The sequence below is a fragment of the Taudactylus pleione genome, unplaced genomic scaffold, assembly GCF_031769625.1.
Source record: "Taudactylus pleione unplaced genomic scaffold, aTauple2 ptg000513l, whole genome shotgun sequence".
NCBI lineage: Eukaryota > Metazoa > Chordata > Amphibia > Anura > Myobatrachidae > Taudactylus > Taudactylus pleione.
This window is the reverse complement of record NW_028284915.1, coordinates 2662027-2682881: the sequence shown is the minus strand read 5'-3', so window position 1 is coordinate 2682881 and position 20855 is coordinate 2662027. Positions and strand designations below refer to the sequence as shown.

The 20855-nt window shown below is 41.0% G+C and overlaps 1 protein-coding gene across 4 annotated transcripts in view; it reads right to left on the bottom strand.

Annotated features, from left to right (window-relative positions):
* The window catches only part of SPOCK3 (SPARC (osteonectin), cwcv and kazal like domains proteoglycan 3), a 434224-nt gene that overhangs the window by 166730 nt on the left and 246639 nt on the right, over positions 1-20855 (bottom strand). For all 4 annotated transcript variants that reach the window (XM_088450291.1, XM_088450293.1, XM_088450292.1 and 1 more), the window contains one exon: positions 7868-7982. In XM_088450291.1, coding sequence (XP_088306417.1) covers positions 7868-7982 — 115 coding nt within the window. The remainder of the gene's footprint in view (positions 1-7867; positions 7983-20855) is intronic.

The window sequence follows — 20855 nt, the reverse complement described above, 5'->3', positions numbered from 1 at the left end:
TTATATGGTGCCACAAGTGTTCCACAGAGCTTTACAAAGTACAGTACATAAACAAATAGGTGACCAGCAACTTACAGTACAAAACAATGCAGGACAAGGACATGGATAATATACATTGCTACAGTAGTGACCATAACACCCAAATAAGCAACAGAACATAAGCAACCAAGTGTTAGGTGCCCTAGGAGAGAGTAATAAGTAGATGAAAGTGAAGTAAGTAGAAGCACATGAGGGTAGAGGGCCCTGCTCATAAGAGTTTACATTCTAAAGGGGCGGGGCAGACAGACAGGTGTGACACAGATGGGGTAGACAGGGAGGAAGGAGCATGTAGCAGTAAGTTAGGATGAGAGCTGGAAGGCTTTGATGAAGTAGTGGGTCTTGAGAGCCCATTTGAAGGATTGTAGAGAGGTGGAGAGTCTGATGAGAAGAGGAAGAGAGTTCCAAAGGTGGGGAGCAGCACAGGAAAAATCTTGGAGGCAGGAGTGGGAGGAAGTAATCAGTTAGCATGAGAGGCGGCGTGCATCTGTTGAATAAAGAGGGCCTACAGGAGAGTGAAGGGAGGTGAGGTTATAGATGTAAATGGGAGATGAATGGGTAAGCGAGTTTGAGAACCTTGAATTGGGTTCTGAAAGGGAGCCAGTGAAGGGCTTGTAGGAGAAGGGAGGCAGATGTAGAGCATTTGGAGAGGAAGATGAGGTGAGCAGCAACACTGAGGACAGACTGGAGAGGAGAAATATGGGAGTTGGGGAGCCCAAATAGGAAGAGGTTACAGTACTCCAATCTGGAGATGACCAGTGAGTGTATGAGGGTTTTAGTAGCATCCTGGGTGAGAAAGGGTATGATCTTGGAAATATTTTTTAGATGGAAACAACAGGACTGCTAGAGGTTCTGGATATGTGGTTTGAAGGATAGGAAGGAGTCCAGGATAACTCCAAGACAGTGCACTTTGGGGCTAGAGGAGATAGTGGTGCCATCAATTGATAAAGAAATAGTGTGAGGTTATGTGGGAGGGAAGGAAAATGATCAGCTCAGTCTTAGACACATTAAGCTCAAGAAAATGCTGGGACATCCAGGACGAGATAGCTGAGCAACAGTTGGATATACGAGAGAGGGGGAGAGGTCAGTGGAGGAAAGGAAGATCTGAGTATCATCAGCATAGAGATGATAATGGAGGTCAAAATCAATAATGAGTTCACCTAGAGAGGGCGTATAAAGGGAGAAAAGGAGAGGTCCAAGAACAGAACCTTGGGGAACACCTACTGTAAGAGGCTGTGAGGGGGAAGAGGAATTATGAGAGGAGACAGAGAAGGATCGGTTGGAGATGTAGGAGGACAGCCAGGAGAGGGCAGTGTCACGTAGACCAAGGGAGTGTAGGATTTGCAGCAGGAGAGGGTGGTCCACAGCACTGAAAGCAGCAGAGAGGTCAAGGAGAATGAGCAGAGAGTAGTGGCCCTTGGATTTGTCAGCAAGGAGGTCATTGCTCACTTTTGTGAGGACAGATTCAGTGGAGTGGAGAGAATGGAAGACAGACTGAAATATGCATAAACACCTTATTACTATTTTGGGATGGGGTGGTGTCATAAGAGCATGGGGACAGTAGGGAAAGTGCACTTTGAGAAAGTCCACATGATTAGACAAAATGCATCAGTGACTCGACCCCGCCATCTGACAACATGATCGGCATTTGATAGACTGCATGAACAGAGTAGTCTGAGGCAAGCATCCTTTCCTAACAACCATTGTTTGAGCATTACAACACAACACACCAAGGTCTACATCCCTCCAACAGCTTGAGCTAGAGCAAGACTAGGTTTAAAAATCAGTCCTGGCATTTAAAGTACACAGACCCACCTTTGCAATAGTGTCTGGCTCAGTCATCTTCCTAATGCCTCCTTGAACAACTCCCAGCCTTTCTCAGTATGTCCAATGTGAGGTAATGAGATATAATGTCATGTCTTACATCCATCCCATTGAGCAAAGCGCTGGAAGGCAGAGCTGCTCAGCCAGCCCTCTGAACAGCTCAATCTCTGAATGGCAACCCAGGAGTAGACCTGGATTTTTCATTTAGTAGGAATTTTATTATGTAATATAAAGTTACTCCTTCTACTTATTAGTTTATACTATTACCATACAAATAAAATGAAAGCAACTTATAGGTTTACATCATTCTCTGTAGTAAGATAGACACAACTTATCCTCCGGCGAATTCAAACTCCAGACCACATATACTGTACCTTTCTCAGACATTTTACAGGAAAAATACATGTAATTATGTACAATGTGTTTGCATCATGGTAATGACAACTTTCACTAAATTACCCTTATTAAAATACACAAGCAATCTAGCAAATGATTTGAATGCCAAATCTCCTATTACAGTTAAATGCTTAACTTGTGAGCTATTAGTAATAGTGCAATATATGCGGACCTTGTCAATAACTTTCATTTAAATCCCCCTGTATTTAATATACTCAATCCTTAGCATGCCATGTAGGGAACTCAAACTCACAACCTCATGTATCAAAAACAAACACTTAACAAACAAGCTACTTGCTCTTATGTAACAAGCCTATTAATCCTAGCTATGTGCAAAGTAGCTGTAATTATTAGCTTAGACCACTGCAGCCAGACAAATATATGTAGTGTGTGGGAGCATGTTAGTATAAGGTACCAAGTCAGTCCCTGCTGCCTCCTCCCACCTAGCCTAAAACTGCACACTACATAGATCTGCATGGCTGTAGGGGTCTAAGCAAGAATTACGAGGCCGAAGGCCAAGTGCGTTCAACCACCCAAGGTGGTCACTGTCACTTTAAGAGTGGTTAATTTTGGAAAGAAAACATGCTGAGTGGTGAATTGTACTGGCAGGAATTGCTTAATGCTTCTTCAGAGTCAAGGCTGTCATGTGTACTGTTTGCTGTGCGGAAGTGGCTGCTTAGGTAAGTCCTGTTCAAGGTCTTTGGTGAGGATTAAGTTCAGGTCCTTTTAAGATATATACAGTCAGGTGCATAAATATTGGGACATTGACAGGATTTTCATATTTTGGCCTCTATTCACCACCACAATGGCTTTGAAATGAAACACACAAGATGTGCTTTAACTGCAGACATTCAGATTTAATTTGAGAGTAATTACATCCAAATTAGGTGAACGGTGTAGGAATTACAACGGTTTCTATATGTGCCTCCCACTTTGAAAGGGGACAAAAGTAATGGGACAAACTAAACAATCCTAAATCTAACTTTCAATTTTTAATACTTTGTTGCAAATCCTTTGCAGGCAATTACAGCCTGAAGTCTGGAATGCATAGACATCACCAGATGCTGGGTTTCAACCCTGGTGATGCTCTGCCAGGCCTCTACTGCAAATGTCTTCAGTTCCTGCTTGTTCTTGGGGCATTTTTCCTTCAGTCTTGTCTTCATCAAGTGAAATGCATGCTCAATCGGATTCAGGTCAGGGGATTGACTTGGCCATTGCATAACATTCCACTTTTTAGCCTTAAAAAACTCTTTGGTTGCTTTTGCAGTATGCTTCGGGTCATTGTCCATCTGCACTGTGAAGCGCCGTCCAATGAGTTCTGAAGCATTTGACTGAATATGAGCATATAATATTGCCCAAAACACTTCAGAATTCATTCTGCTGCTTTTTTCAGCAGTCACATCATCAATAAATACAAGGGAACCAGTTCCATTGGCAGCCATACATGCCCACGCCATGACAGTACCACCACCATGCTTCACTGATGAGGTGATATGTTTTGGATCATGAGCAGTTCCTTTCCTTCTCCATACTCTTCTCTTCCCATCACTCTGGTACAAGTTGAACTTTGTCTCATCTGTCCATAGGATGTTGTTCCAGAACTGTAATGGATTTTTTAGATTTTGTTTGGCAAACTCTAATCTGGTCTTCCTGTTTTTGAGGCTCACCAATGGTTTACATCTTGTGGTGAACCCTCTATATTCACTCTTGTGAAGTATTCTCTTGATTCTTGACTTTGACACATATACACCTACCTCCTGGAGAGTGTTCTTGATTTGGCCAACTGTTGTGAAGGGGTTTTTCTTCACCATGGAAATAATTCTTCTGTCATCCACCACAGTTGTTTTCCATGGTCTTCTGGGTCTTTTGGTGTTGCTGAGCTCTCTGGTGCATTCTTTCTTTTTAAGAATGTTCCAAACAGTTGATTTGGCCACACCTAATGTTTTTGCTATCTTTCTGATGGGTTTGTTTTGATTTTTCAGCTTAATTATGATAGTGACAGCTTTTTGGATCTCATATTGAGAGTCGACAGCAACTGATTCCAAATGCAAATGTCTCACTTAGAATCAACTCCAGACCTTTTACCTGCTTAATTGATAATGAAATAACAAGGGAATAGCCCACACCTGTCCATAAAATAGCTTTTGAGTTGATAGTCCCATTACTTTTTCTCCCCTTAAAAAGTTGGAGGCACATAAAGAAATCATTGTAATTCCTACACCGTTCACCTGATTTGGATGTAATTACCCTCAAATTAAATCTGAAAGTCTGCAGTTAAAGCATATCTTGTTTGTTTCATTTCAAAGCCATTGTGGTGGTGAATAGAGGCCAAAATATGAAAATTCTGTCAATGTCCCAATATTTATGCACCTGACTGTAGTAATTTGGACATTTCTTGAATTTTTTGTATCAGAGATGTGTATTTCTGCCAGTGAGGCAGTGATGTGCTGCTTTTCTGTGAGCAGTGTCTCTGTAACAGGTGTTATTGCATACAATTGTGGAGTGATACAGCTGTGGTTTGTGATGAAGTTCAGAAAACAGTAGGAAGTAGATCAGGCATGAAGAGTGTGCTCATTGAGAAATAATGCACAGTCATGTGATCTGGTGATTGCAATCATTTTGGTTTTATCTTTCTCAATATACCACACCATTATATATATTTATATATGTATATATATATATATATATATATATATATAGATATATATATGCTACTGTAAATTTTCTTATAATATGATTATTGACTATTTTTTCACATTATACATTCCCACACAACATGATGTGATCTGAAAAATAAATAACATTTCTCTTCAACTCCGGTCTGTAAAATTTGTTATCCTTTAAATGACAATTACAAAATTATGTAAATTTCATACATATGCAACTCATGATTTTTTTGTTTTAACTTTTTAAACTCCATGATGGATTGGGAGAGGATGATGTTGCAGAATAATATCTAAATGGATAATTAGAATTTGTGTGTCCTATGGTATTAAGAAATATATGGATGTAATACACTATGATAAATGGAATCATTAAGTCAGACATAAGTACATTTGGGGTGACGATACTTTGTGAAGGCATGGAGCGTAGTTTGGGTGATTGCTAGTAACACTGTGTAGAGACTTATATTATAATAGGGACAAGGTCTATGAGTTCTACATGTTGTAATATTAATGAATTGTTTACCCTTATTTATTAGATGTTACTACTTCATATTGATATCATAACATACCAAACTTATATGTGTACACGGGCTGTGAGATTATTATAGTGCAAATATAAATTAAACAGCATCAATTTAAATAGCATCATGTCAAGAACAGCATTACATGGGAAGGTAAAGGTTTAAATAATAAGTATCTAACTTAAAATAAATAACTGAGAGTGGATGCAATATCTTAAATATTTATTATTTTTTCATATTTTTCACGTTATTTTAACACATTTGTATCAATGAACACAATTATGCACTTTATATTTCGCTGGTCTTAATATTTAATATAATAATATAAATAATATAAAATATGAGATAACTAGGATAATTAACTGTTGGGGAAGGATTAATTATTTATTATGAGGGTCTGTGCGGACAATTCTCTGGCTTTTATGGTATGGAGTAGGCAGCACAGAAGAATCTTGGAGGCAGAAATGAGAGGTAGTAATCAGAAAGAAGGTGAGAAGCAGATCAGAAGCCGATCCAAGAGAGCATGATGGAGACTGTCTTGTGATAAAATAAAAGACGTATGTAGGGAAGGTGCAGGTGGAAGGGAGTGAGAGAGTAGCTTGAAAGGGATTCTGAAGGTTATGGGGAGCCAGTGTAGGCAGTATTTGCAAAGTGGTGCTGTGAATTTGAAATGGTGAGAGAAAATCAGTCTCTGCATTTAGGACTGATTACAATGAAGACTGATTGGTGGAAGTTGCAGCAGTCAAGGCGTGAGATAATGAGAGAATCTATAAGGGTTTTGGTAATGTACTGAGGCCCTGATTCAGAGCCGGGCGCTCTGAAAGAGCACTCGCTCTGAATCAGGGCATTTTTTTATATTTTTTTGGAGCGGCCTCCTGGCCACTCGCACAGCTGCGGGTGACCACCCACAGCTATTGTGAGCGGCCAGGATGATGGTCGCGATGGTCAAGACCATCGCGACCATAGGGCTTGCGACGAGACCCTTGTGGTAGGGTCTCATGGCAGCAAGCCCCAGAGAGCTTCTGGCTCTAATAGAGCCGGAAGCTCTCCCACTAACATCACTGGTGATGTCAGTGGGGCCGCCCACAAACGGCAAGTGTTCGCATGGGAAAGCCTCCGTTTGTGAAGCCACCCCCATGCCACGCCTCAAAAACATTGCGAGCTGTCGATCAAAATTAACAGCCGCCCCCTTTTGGTGTGAGACCCGGAGCGACGGAGCGCCCATCGCTAGCCGGGTCTCACACATGCGCACGTCAGAGCCGGCTCCGGCATGTGCATGTGCTGTGGCTTAGCATAGCGCTTGCGAGCGGGTCTTAATCAGGCCCTGAGTGAGAATGTGGCATATTCTTGCAATTTTTCAAACGAGTACTGTAGGTGACAAGACAATGCAGGGGTCTGGGTCTGGAGGGCAAGCCAAGCACTACACCAAGGCAACAGACTTGGGGGACTATGGAGCTTGTTTCTTTACTGGGATTAGCAAAATTGTCAGCATGACATGATGAATGAAGAATTGTTATGTCTGTACAATCCTTGGTGTAAAACCACTTCTGTCACATATCTTCACAAATGCATGATTCTTCCCCTCTGTACTTGAAATTTAGTATCTCTCGAAATCCGTTTGATTTAACCAATTTGTCCATATGACCAGGTTTTGTAAATTTTCAGCCTTTGGGAGCAAATGGTCAATTGTCATTTGCTCACATATATTACCAGTTTTTAGTTCCAACCTGCCAGATTGGACAGTTAATCTTATTGTGATTACCCTGCTTTTTTCTAGTTTAGGGAGTGTGTCTTCTCCAACATTCAAGGAAACAAATCATGGATTTTATTTCAAATTAGCCATATGTTGCATTAGTAATATGCTGGTAATATTTTTGCAGCCCTCCCCCCAAAGCAGGGGTAGGAGGACAGGTACCCATTCTACTACATCAGAAGCACTATCTGGGTCTATTGTCTATGTAGTGTCTTGGGCTCCTAGGACTAAGCTCTGTTGTACTTTCTTCTATTAATTATAATAATTATGTTGTTTTAATAATTTAAATCTACAGTAGGTAGACAATCTATGCTGCAGTTAGTGAAAAGCACAATTAAAGAGTTTTCAATGAACACTCAGTGCTATTTATGACTGTACACACACAGGTTTACAGTATATTTGTCATTTAGTAATCAGCAGTGATTGGAAACTCAATTTAGAAAGAGCATAGCTTAATGTCACTAATTTATGCAGCTTATAGCCACCTTCAAAAAGTGGTTTAAGACTTAAACAGTTGCAATTCTGTTACTGTAAGTTTTCATTTAATTTTACTTAATTACTGTCTTAAATGAGACAACGACATCTTAAGCAAATCACAGCAATAATGACTAGAGATAAACAAAAATATACCAAGAATAACAAATCAATATAAAATAAGAATAATGACATACCTATGTGTAAGCCTTCTGTGACTGACACATACTGCAGTCTCTTGATCCTGGGCAATGCAAATTTTATGTCGGTTACATTTCATTTTTAAACATGGGTCTTTTGCTGGATCCAAAGCTGAAAAAAAAAAAACACTTATTGAGAAAGGATATTTAAATCCCTAGTAAAACTGACTTAGTAACTTTTAAACAATAAACAATAATAGTCAAAAAGAAGATAGGGAACAGTTATACTTATTAGAGTTTTCATACCTCTAATACAGTTATACTGTATTACTGGTACTCACACTAACATAAAGAATCATGCTGAAAAGAAAACCCATCAAGTTAAAAAAGGTAAACTTTAAATATGTTGATCCAAATGAAGGCATTATAATACCCAGGTGAAGCATCTGCACATTCAACCTCACAGTGGTGTGACCAAAAACTAGCAGTTTTATCCTGTTTAGATAATTTTTATTTTATATACTCATGAGGTTCCACCACCTAAGGGTTATTTACAAAAGTACACTGCAAATATTGGTTTGCAATATAGTATAGCATTGTTACAGTAGAACAAATGCACATATTGGTCCTGACTCTGAGTTGGGTACAAAGTGGATGTCTTTGTGGGACACGGTGGAAGCCGGTCTTACTACTGTACCTTGTGCTAAAGTATTTGTAGGGCTAAAGTCATGATCCATATGGCTTCAAGCGAGAAGTCACACTGCCCACTGATTTTTCGTCCAAAGCCGCTATCGTCATCATTAGTATTTGTATTTGCACTAAACCTATGCTGGGCGCAAGAGTACCGTCAGAAATAGACTTCGCTTCGCTGTATGTCAGACTCAGAATAGTTATTGTGTTATTAGCCCTCAGAACAAGGAAAAACATTATCTTTCATGGACATCTATGCATTGCTCTGAGATCTGAACTTGGTGGGAAGACCTGGGCCAAAACCAAACCACTCAACTCTACCAGAAATATTCAGTTCATGCAAAGAGAGATCCAGCCAAGATTTGTCCGATTTTTCAATCGGTCAGAGATACGCAAAAATGTGCACACTTGCTCTTGCGCATACACTTTTTGCTAAAACGTGATATTAGCAACCTTATAATGAGTTGCGTCTTACTCAGAATCAGGCCCATTTTCATAAGGATTGCACTTGAGTTTATGGCCAAAAGTGACGTGTCTGTGGGGGTGCAAAACATTTGCACCATCTGATAAGGGGGTCTATTTACTAAGCAGTGTTAGGAGACAGAGTGAAAAGTGATAAGGTGCCAGCCAATCAGCTCCTAACTGCCATCTCACAGGCTGTGTTTGAAAAATGACAGTTGGGAGCTGACTGGCTGGCACCTTATCACTTTTCACTCTGCCTCCAAACACAGTTTAGTAAATAGACCCCAAGAAGAGTTGTCAGGAACACAAGTACTTTGAGTTGAAAGCAATACTTAGATTTGCAGGTATTGTCATTTAAATTAACTAGCTGGCAGGAGTGACAATTCCACATTTCAAGGTGCACTTCAAGTAATGTAACAAATAATAAACTGTTTCCTCTAACTCATAATTTATATGACATAAAAATAAATCTAACAGAATTTTGAAATAAAATACAAAAAGTTTAAATTATATACTGCGCACTCCTAAAAAAAATAAGTTGGACTTTATAGTTATGTTTTTACTATTTACAGCATGAACATTTTCTACCGGCAAATCTGCAAATGTATGTAAAGCCCAGGAAGTGGTGGTGATCACGGAACTGTACTTGAAAAAGATTTTATTTGCATTTGCGCAAATAAAAACAAGATGGATTCTTATTTTTATGCTTTTATAATTACCTCTAATGGTTTAAAACATAAATATGCCTATATATGTTCGATTGACTTTAAAAAGCATAATAAAATGAATTTGACCAAACACAAATATTTACCAGCAGCTGGGCTAGAGATGGTATATCTATACTACATAATATATATTTTGTATTATTCATGGAATAATTGAAACTAATTAAACACTCAAAGCTCTATAAGGGTATATAAGATCATTACTTAGATATGTGATTTTGCATCTTTCAGAACACAAAAAGATAGCAAAGACACATTCTCATACCTTTGCCATAAAAACGTGTGATTTTAAATATTAATTTTTTAATTTTTTAAAATGCAAAGAAAAGGTTATTAGCTTTCAAAATGTAATTACACATTCAATTGAGTTCTTCATGCATAAAGGAAGATATGAACCCTGATTTCACCTTAGTTTAAGCTTGTAATACTTTTAAATTACTGTAGCAGTTAGGAACAAAAATCTTCCTTCGACGCCTTTCTCCACATAGAATGGCTACTAACAAGACATGTTGTATAACATTATATTGTCATGTAAAAAGTTGCGTGCATCAGTTTTGCAAAGGTACATGGCTCACATTCATGTGTGTCCGGGTCTGATGCTGCCCCCCCTCCCCCTTTCCAGCCAGCAGCCCAGCTGCATTGGGAGACTGCTCACTGCTGCCGCTGAGCAGTATCAGTCTTCTCTCCCCTAGCCTGTGAGGGGAGTGAACACACTGATCGCACCCCCCACCCCCTGGGTTTGCGCTGTGCTTAGAGGCTCACAGCACCCCCTTCCCCAGCAAGCAGCGCAGTGTTTTTTTAATAAGGGGGCATCATGATTATGCTCCCCATGATTAGGCCATGCCCCCCGCAATTGCACAGGTGCCAGGCTGGCTCTCTATGGCCCTGGCTGCTGCTACATATACTGCTTTATAATTTTGTCCTTCATCTTTATCGTTTAGCTATATCACAACTATTTATTCTCTGCATTAGTTAAGATTGTAATCACATCATTATTTGTATTATTGCACCCATGACCAAATAGAAACTGTCTCATGATAAACACATGAATTAAAACAACATAAGATAGATAAATGATGTTTCAAGGACTGGGGGATGGGGAATAGTCCAACATCTAATCCTTTAATAGAGAATATCAATGTCTAATTTTTGAGAATGGCAATGGGATACCCAACAATTTACATAAAAAAATAGATATAAAAGAAATTATATTTGACATTTTAATTAGTGGTACAATATACAGTAATTAGCACAGGCATGATAATTTACTAGGAAAGTAAGACATACAGTATATAGCCATACTTACAGATTTTTAATATCTCTTCTCCGGGAAATGCCCAGAGAGGAGACACAGCTGGGCACTGCACCCGCCATTGCAAACTGCCACAAATCGTGGGACCATAATGTAATTTTGCCCCACCCCCTCACCTCTCTCAGCCAATGAATACTCAGCCTCTCAGGCTTGCCTCTCTCAGCCAATGAATGCTCAGCCAATGCATTTCTATGTGAAATGCTGCATCTGAGCCGTCATTCGCGAAGCACCATCCTTAGAGGATGGTACTTATGTCTGTAACTCTAGTTTTCTTGGTTTATTTTTGTCTGAAGACGTGGATGCCTACATGAACAGAACAGCACCAAAACCAAGGGACGCTACATGGAGAAGAGGATGTGAATGGCTACAGGGATTGTAGGTGAGTATGTGTGAGTGTAATAAAGTTGTACTTTCATGGTGTGTGAGTCTTGTGTTTATTTTAATATTTCTATTGCAGGTTACTTAGCATACCAGCAGGCCCAAAATGCCCTGCCTGCTGGTACTTGTGGTTTTCTGGGATCTCTAGTTCTCCTGTAAAAGACAATATTATTTCATCTATTTTTTCACACAACCCACCACCTAGGGGTGCCGGGGACACCACCGGACTATCAACCTGGGCCTGGGGTGCCCTGGAGAGGGAGACCCCCATGTTAGGGAGTCCCCACCTCCAAAGGGATCCCCATTCTAGGCTGACTAGCAAGGGGTGTTGAATGCTTTGGCCTGGTGAAAGGGCCCACTGGCTGCAGCATTGCACCCCCGCTAGAAAGGGTCTGGTGCTGGTTGTGGATAATATGGGGGGTCCCTGGCTCATTTTGCCCCCCCGTTTTTTCACAACCAGGACCTACACACTGACTCTGGTGCTGGTTGAAGAAAATACAGGGGAACCCTACATCTTTTTTCCTTCAGATTTTCACAACCAGGACCGGCTCAGAAAAGCCAGGTGCTGGTTGTGTATTTAGGGGGGACGCCACGTAAAAAATTTTTTTTTACACTTTTACTAGGTTTTTAAGCATGCATGGATCTTACTGATGAGTGCATGCTTCTCTGTGTAGCTCACACCTTGTAATGAAAGTCACATTACAAGTTGTGTGCTTTCCCACAATTTTAACGCACATGCACTCGCATTTGAGTCAAAATAGGACCCTAAAACTCACACCCAATTAAATTTGCAAGTTGCGAGACAAACTCGCACATATTAAATGTGCAAGTTTGCCTTGCACAAGAAACTTGCACTCTATTACCTTTAGCCCACAGTGTTCAATAACAATGAACTTTAAAAAAGTCTGGTTTTCACTCTCTATTGTTCTCCTGTTCAGACTGATTTAGGTCTTTTATGCATGTTTTGCTATATTCTTGGCTAAAAGGAATCACCATCCCACAGATACTGTAAACCGGTGTTATATAGTCTAATTTATGCCCTTATTCCCCTTTTGTAGGAGTCTTCTAATGAGGACATGCCAGAATTACTTGATAATGAAAAGGTAATTCAAATATGCTCATGGGGAAAACTGACAGATAGCTACCTTTATTCTAAGTTCAGAAGATATAAAGTAATTGATCTATTATTCTAGAAAAAAACAGAGAAAGTGTTTTATAACATATTCAAGAGTTATCTGTCCAATCTAATACTCTTTTACTTTATGTGATATTAAATAACTTTACATTTTTATTGTTACAGTGAAAGGGAATAACACAGCCAATCAGCTCCTAACTTCCATGTAACAGGCTTTGTGTGAAAAATGACAGTTAGGAGCAGTGACATGTGTTGAGGTCAATGGTTGGGAAGGCACACATGGAGATGGGTCTGAGCACTGGGAGCCTGTCTCACACCCTACTCACTGTAAGGGCACACATCCACTTGTCGATTTCTATGTGCGATTGAACGATATCGTTATCGATCACTCTCACATGAATCGTGCATGAATCGGGCACATTAATGTCAGAAACGACCAGCGATGTGCGCTCCCGCTGGTCGTTTCCTACATCAATCATTGGCCGAACATGCTGTACAACCTGACGATAACATCAGGTTGAGCATGGTAGGTGTTGATTGATGTGCCTACAATAAATGACTGAACGTTCAGTGTAGGCACAGCACAGACTGTGAAATGACTGCACGATTACAATGTCATAATCGTGCAGTCATGTTTTGGTCTGCTAGTGGATGTGCCCCTTAACTCTCCTCTCACTACATTAAGGGCGCACATCCCGATATCTATGTGCGATTGAACGATAAAGATATCATTATCGTTCAATCGCACAAGAATTGTGCATGAATCGGGCACATTAATGTTGGAAACTACCAGTGATGCGCGCTCCCGCTGGTCATTTCTGACATCAATCATCAGCCAAACATGCTGTACAACCTGACGATAACATCAGTTTGAGTATTTTAGGAGATGATTTATGTGCCTACACTGAACGCCTGAACGTTCAGTGTAGGCACAGCATAGACTGTGAAATGACTGCACGATTACAATGTTATAATTGTGCAGTTATTTTTTGGTCTGCTAGTGGATGTGCCCCTTAAGCTTCAGCGTCCATTGATTCTCCTACCTGCATCACTATGTCTTCCCTTGCTGCTGACTGAGCTTCAATCTCTAAACATTGCAATCCACTTCCCAGTCACATCACATATCCAAGGTGTCCATTAGTGCTCAATGTATGCCCCTCATACTCAGAGGCATGCCTCTATTAGCTCTCTTTCTGTGCATCTTACTGCCCGTGGTGTGGCCCCACCCCCAGCTCTGCAAATAGTGTCTGGCTATACAGAAGCAAGGCTGGCCTGCTGCTGCCTCATCTCTTTTCTCCCTGCAGCCCCAGGGAGCTCCACAAAAGCTGGTGAGTGTCAAGTAAAAATTATTACAATAAACAAAGAAGATGTTATAAGTTATAAATATCTTACTTGTATTATTCTAATAATTTTTATATCAAATCTCAGGAGTATGAAAGGGGAGGCTCTGCCTACCCTGCCTACCCTGACTGCACATCCCTGGTTAGGAGCTGGTTGGTTGGTACATTATCTCTGTCCACTTAATCTCCATCTAAGGCTTAGTAAATAGACTCAACTGTTCTATTCCTTCAAGAAAATTATCCTGAACCTGAAACAGGACCTATACAGGGAGACAACATATACAGTACAAGCATGAAAGTGCTGTTAAAAGGGGCTAAACATTCCAGGAAAAACATGTCTGCTTTTACTGTTGTAAACCAGATCATTTATATAATACTGTATTTTTAAAAGGCAATTGCCACATTTTGCAATAACCAAAACAGTAGCTCACCCTTTGGAAAACAATCTCAGCTAAAAGTAATTCTGCCGTGCTGATATTTTTGGGATAATCATTTGCCATGCTCATGTATGTAACAAAAACAATGCATATAAACCTTTTCTGCATCACCCAAATTATTGTCTGGTGTTATGGCTATGCATACCAGGGATAAATCCAAAGCCTTAAGGCATAAGATGGAAAACAGGTGCACAATATATCACATTGCCAAGACAACACCTATGTAGAAACAAGTAGGGGTTTTGTGAGCAACAGTAAAAGAACAGAAAATACAAAGTAGAGTTATACTGACATCTCATGACACATCAGACTTTTCAGATTTAAATTATTAATAACAAGTAACACACTAGTAAAGACACCATTATAAGGAACACTTACGAGATAACAGTTTGAGTTTCTCATGTAATAGAGAATTAACCTTATAGTAAAACTTCCAGAATACTGTGTTGAGAAGGCACAGGGCCTGATTCAGAGGTACACATAATGCTGAAGTAGAGATGAGAGGTTCTTTGGAATCCGAACCACTCAGAACAGTAGGGATCCGGTGTTCCCGCCGACTCGGATCCCCACTGCGAGCCCGACGTCAGTGTCTTGATGTCAGATCTCGCGAGAGTGCCGAACTCTCGCAAGAGGCAAGAGTTTGCCTCTACATAAGGCACCAAGTCCTGCGACTCAGCGCCACTTCTCCTGCACGCTCCCTACTGTGCGTAACTCCGCATGTGGGGGGTCAGGCTGAGGGGGCACACTGAGTTGCTATATAGGAGGAGACACTGCACGCTGATGCTCCACTATACTCTGCTAATTAAGTGCTGTGTCAAGAGACTCACAATTGGCTGCACTGCCAAAAATGGCTGGAAGGGGGCACACTGCACGCTGATGTATGCTGTGCTATACTCTGCTGATCAAGTGCTGTGTCCAGAGACTCACAAGTGGTTGTGATTGTGTAAGGGGTAAACTGACTGCAAGAGGCTGTGTGTAAAAAAAAAAAAAAAAAAGTTTAAAGTTTAAAAAGAAAAACAAACAAAAACTTTTTTGGTGCTGTACCTCACTGTGTTTACAATCACCGAGACTCTGGGGGCCTTAGCCATCTGTGTATAAAAATACGAGCACTGTGACTTTGTGGGTGATAGCCCTGTGTGCATTATAATACAAGCACCGTGACTTTGTGGGCGATATCTCTCTGTGTATAAAAATACAAGCACCGTGACTTTGTGGACGAAAGCCCTCTGTATAAAAATTCAAGCACCGTGACTTTGTGGGCGATAGCCCAGTGTGTATAAAAATACAAGCACCGTGACTGTGTGGGCTGTAGCCCTCTGTGTATAAAAACACAAGCACCATGACTTTGTGGGCGATAGCCCTCTGTGTATAAAAAATACAAGCACCGTGACTTTGTGGGCAATAGCCCTCTGTGTATAAAAATACAAGCATCATGACTTTGTGGGTGATAGCCCTCTGTGTATAAAAATACAAGCACCGTGACTTTGTGGGCAATAGTCCTCAGTGTATAAAAATACAAGCACCGTAACTTTGTGGGCAATAGCCCTCTGTGTATAAAAATACAAGCATCATGACTTTGTGGGCTGTAGCCCTCTGTGTATAAAAATACAAGCACCGTGACTTTGTGGGCAATAGCCCTCTGTGTATAAAAATACAAGCATCATGACTTTGTGGGCAATAGCCCTCTGTGTATATAAATACAAGCACTGTGACTTTGTGGGCCATAGCCCTCTGTGTATATAAATACAAGCACCGTGACTTTGTGGGCCATAACCCTCTGTGTATAAAAATACAAGCACCGTGACTTTGTGAGCGATAGCCCTGTTTATAAAAGTACAAGCACCTTGAATTTGTGGGCAATAGCCCTCTGTGTAAAATTACAAGCACAGTGACTGTGTGGGCCATAGCCCTCTGTATGAAAAACACAAGCACCGTTACTTTGTGGGCCATAGCCCTCTGTATAAAAAAAAATACAAGCACTGTGACTGTGGGCCATAGCCTTCTGTGCAAAAATACAAGCACCATGACTTTGTGGGCAATAGCCCTCTTTGTATAAAAAACACAAGCCCCGTGACTGTGTGGGCTAGCCCTCTGTGCAAATATACAAGCACTGTGACTTTGTGGTGTCTGTGCCGCTGCACCGCTGCTCTGACGCTTAGTAACCAGTCAGCTCACTGCAACCTTTGGCCAATAATAGTGAAAACAATATTAAAAGCTGTGAGGTGGTCTAAATTGACTGTAATTGACTGGAAATTAAGGTTATTGAGGTTGATAACACTCTAGGAAGAAAAAAAAGCCCAATTTGTGATTTTAGTTTTTTTTGTCAATTTTTGTAAAAAAACCAAATCCAAACCCAGTCACCGCAGTTTGGCAAATCCAAATCCAAAGCCGGACGACGGATTAGAACCAAATCCAAATCCGGCAAAAAAGGTCCGGCGCACATCCCTTTACTGAAGTTGCATGCAAACGGACAATGGGGGTGATTCAGCAGAGAACGCAGTAGCTATCACAGCTGCTAACATGTTAGCAGCTGCGATAGCTGTAGTATGGTAATACAGCAGGAGGCGACATGCCTCCTGCATGTATTACTTATCTGAGCTGCGTTTTGGGAAACAGAGGCCATCGCCACCCCCTCCTCGCCCACAAATGGCAGCAGGCTGTCAATCACTGACAGTCTGCTGCCGCTCTGCATGCGATCATGCAAGACACGTACTGCACATACGCAGAATGGGTCTGGTGCCTGTGCAGATTCCTGACCATTGCACTTATGTTCACTGCTGAATAATTCCCTATGTTTTCAGTCTGCATTAATCTGAGTCACAATGCATGTATTGTTTACTCTCTAAGACACAGATTGAAATTGCATGCAGAGAGATGCACTTTCGGTGGGGAGTGGCCAGCTAGAAACTGGAGTGTCACTGGTGTGTTGCGGTCAGTGACTGCTTCCAAAGATGCAGTTGCACTGACACTGGTATTTTGATGACAAATCAATAAAGCTCACCAATAGTTAAACAGTATTGTAGGGGGTGTGTGAGCAGGTGGACAAATCACAAGCTGCAATTTCTGGTATACCTGGGCACTCTAAGATAAAATAAAAGATCCCCAGTAATATTTACTGCAAGGAGCAACCCCAAGGCTCAATCGTTCATAAAGGGGAACCCTATCCTGTGTATGTGGTATTATTTTCTGGGCACAGGGGGGTGGTTAAATGAATGTGTTTGGCAGTGTGGTGTAGGTCTTTTTACCAGTTATTGAGCTAGTGATGGCCATTGGAAGGGACAAATCAAATAGATGAAGTGTTTCCACCATCTTATAATGTCTTTTCTTAGTATTTCACCATCGTTTCTGAACCATTCAATGGTATAAACTATCGATGGTACAGTTGTGTACTTTTGCAGATGGAAGATATTATTGGCCCAAACACAAATCAGCACTGCTGTTGGGTCAGTGTTCCTCCTTATGGCGTATTACATCACCACACATCAGGGGAACACACATCATAAAGAAATGTGCAATGGTGGTAACCATCACAATCCCTGAATCGAATGGTAAAAGCATTACTGTCAGATTAGAAACATTGATGGTTGTGATGTGAACCACTGATTTCCCATGGCCTTCCCTTCATTGAGCACTCTCTCCTGTAGTGTTATAGTACTGTAATTCTATAATGTTACTAGTCCAATTACTTATTAATGTAGTTTATTTATTTTGTGATTTGGAAATGGAACCTCTTCACGTGTAGCAGATAACTATGAAGCTGTCAGTTGGGGCCACAGAAAGCAAAAATAAATTCACTGACACACATCACAGCCAAATATAATGAATAGTCAGTTTACAGTATATATTTTGCAAGGTTGGTTACTAACAACAACATGTGCTTTGGTAAAAAATAGCTAATCTTTTTCTATATTTTCAAAGCACTGACAAATTTTCCATAGTTCTTCATTCCGTTTGTTGATGCACAAACCAGACACACTAATTAAATGGTAGAACAATAGAATTATCAGTTTTCATCACTGAAACTTCTCAGAGTAAGTTATGAGGTAGTTATCTCAATTGGCAATGCTTCATGTTTATAGTCATTTCTTGTCTTCCACAAATAATGAAATAACTCTGATACGGAACCTGTACTACAGAGACCTGTCACTCTGGCATATGACAATACATACATACTATACATTTCCACAATGCTTTTTTAAAATGAAAAAAAGGTGGCGGTACTCACTTAAAGTTACAAGTTGATATAAGACTTATAGTAACTGCCACGCTCCGGATTAGTGTGTAGATATTGTACTTATGTATTTATGATGTTGTTTTACTGATTTTTTCCTGTTTCTAGAACTAGTTATAAGAATTAAAAATTAGATTAAAAAAGGTGCTGGTCCCTGGGTACCATCACAAAAATCAGTGAATTTATCAATGAAAGATGACCAAATTGTTTAGAGGATTACAAGATTTCTTATCTTGAGATTTGGTGGGTGAATCCTCAAATCGGAAGCAATATGTACCAGTTTGCGAACATCTAAAACCGCATGCAATTTAAGCTGAACACCAGGAAAAAAATAGCATTTTTTTTTCAAATTACCATTCAGAGCATAAGATGGGGCACAAAATACATATTAACACTACGTATAGGATATGTATAGTGAACACACAAAGTACAATAATCAGGGTTTTAGCAAGCCTTTTGCAACTACGGTGAAAAATAAACTTTTCTCCATACTCAAGAGCTTCAAATAAGGATGCAAAGTATTTTCTTGTTGCTGCTCCCCCCGATATGATATTTCTCCTTAAACAATTAGATGAATGTAGAAGAGAAATAAAAGGCACAACACAGTGTCGTATTTTTGAGTAATAAACAATTGTCCACTAAGTGAATAATAAAAGGTAGGATTGTGATTCTCTTCAAAGCCAACACCTTTCCCCTTAGGTTAGTAGGCTACCAGATGGTGATCGTATGTTTGCCTATAATCTACTTAAGTGGTCTTGAAGTCAGATTACACAATAATCAGCAAGGTCCCAAACAGTGGCGTCATAAGGGGGTGTGGGCCGCACCCGGATGTCACCCTCGGAGGGGGTGACACTAAAATGCCGGCTCCCCTGCAGTGACATAGAAGAGGAGCAGACAGTGCAGACTGCCCCCGGAGTGATGTTATCGGGATCACCCATGAGGCCGTGCCCCCTTTATTTAGGCCACATTCCCTTTTAGCTGGGCGCGCCTCTGGCGCACAGACGGTATCTAGAGTGCGCACCGGGTGTCAACACACCAGGTTACGCCTCTTGTTCCAACTATCTATATTATAATTTGCTCATGTAGCGGATACCTAACAATTGTTTGAACTAAACCAAAACATTGTATACTCTGTTGTCAGTTTAATATTGCTTTAATACAGAAGTGCTCCCGATGCCTTGTAAAAAAAAATATATATATATATATGTGTATATATATATATATATATATATATATATATATATTAGGCATGAGCGGGTTCGGATTTAAGAAATCTGACCCCCCCCCGATCCAAGCCAGGAACCGAGTCCGGCTCAGGTTTTCCCGCCAGACTCGGTTCCCGGAACGAGGCAAAACATCGTCCTTGCGGGTTTTGGATTCTGTAAAAGGTCCCCGCGTCGGTGCCATTTTTCACTCTGGCTGTGGAAAGTGAAGAGGGAGGGTGGGGCTTGCTGTGCTGGTGCTGCTGTTGTCCATAGGGGCTGTGTCCAAAGACCATTGGGGCTGGGTCGGCTGTGTTGTGCATTGCTATTATCCCATAAAGGCTGTGTTGTCCATAGAGGGAGGGTGGGGGTTGCTGTGCTGGTGCTGCTGTTGTCCATAGGGGCTGTGTCCAAAGTCCATAGGGACTGGCTGGGCTGTGTTGTGCATTGCTGTTATCCCATAAAGGCTGTGTTGCCCATAGAGGGAGGGTGGGGGTTGCTGTGCTGGTGCTGCTGTTGTCCATAGGGGCTGTGTCCAAAGTCCATAGGGGCTGGCTGGGCTGTGTTGTGCAGTGCTGTTGTTCCATAGAGGCTGTGTTGTCCATAGGAGCTGTGTGCAGACAGAAGAGGGGGGCTTCCTGTGTCACTGTAGTCCTAAAGGGCTGCTGTAGTGTTGTCCAGGGGGTTGCTCTGTCTATCAGGGGTGCTACCCCCAAGTGCAAAAAAATATATTTTTTTTTCTGTTTGTGTGCACGTTAACCGCACGTGCATCAACAAAGTAGCAGCGCCAAGCGCAAGCTTGTGTTATAAGTCAAGGGCCGGCTGGTTTGTTGAAGGGTGGTGTAACCCCCAAAGTGCCCCCAAAAATTAAAACATTTTATTTTGATTTATTTTTCTGTGTTTGTGTGCATATTAGCCACACGTGCATCAACAAAGTAGCAGCGACAAGCGTGCGCCTAGGTCATAAGCCAAGGGCCGGCTGGTCTGTTGAAGGGTGGTGTAACCCCCAGTGCCCAAAAAAATTTAAACATTTAATTTTTTTCTTTTTCTGTGTTTGTGTGCGCGTTAGCCGCACATGCATCAACAAAGTAGCAGCACCAAGCGTGCGCCTGTGTCATAAGTCAAGGGCCAGC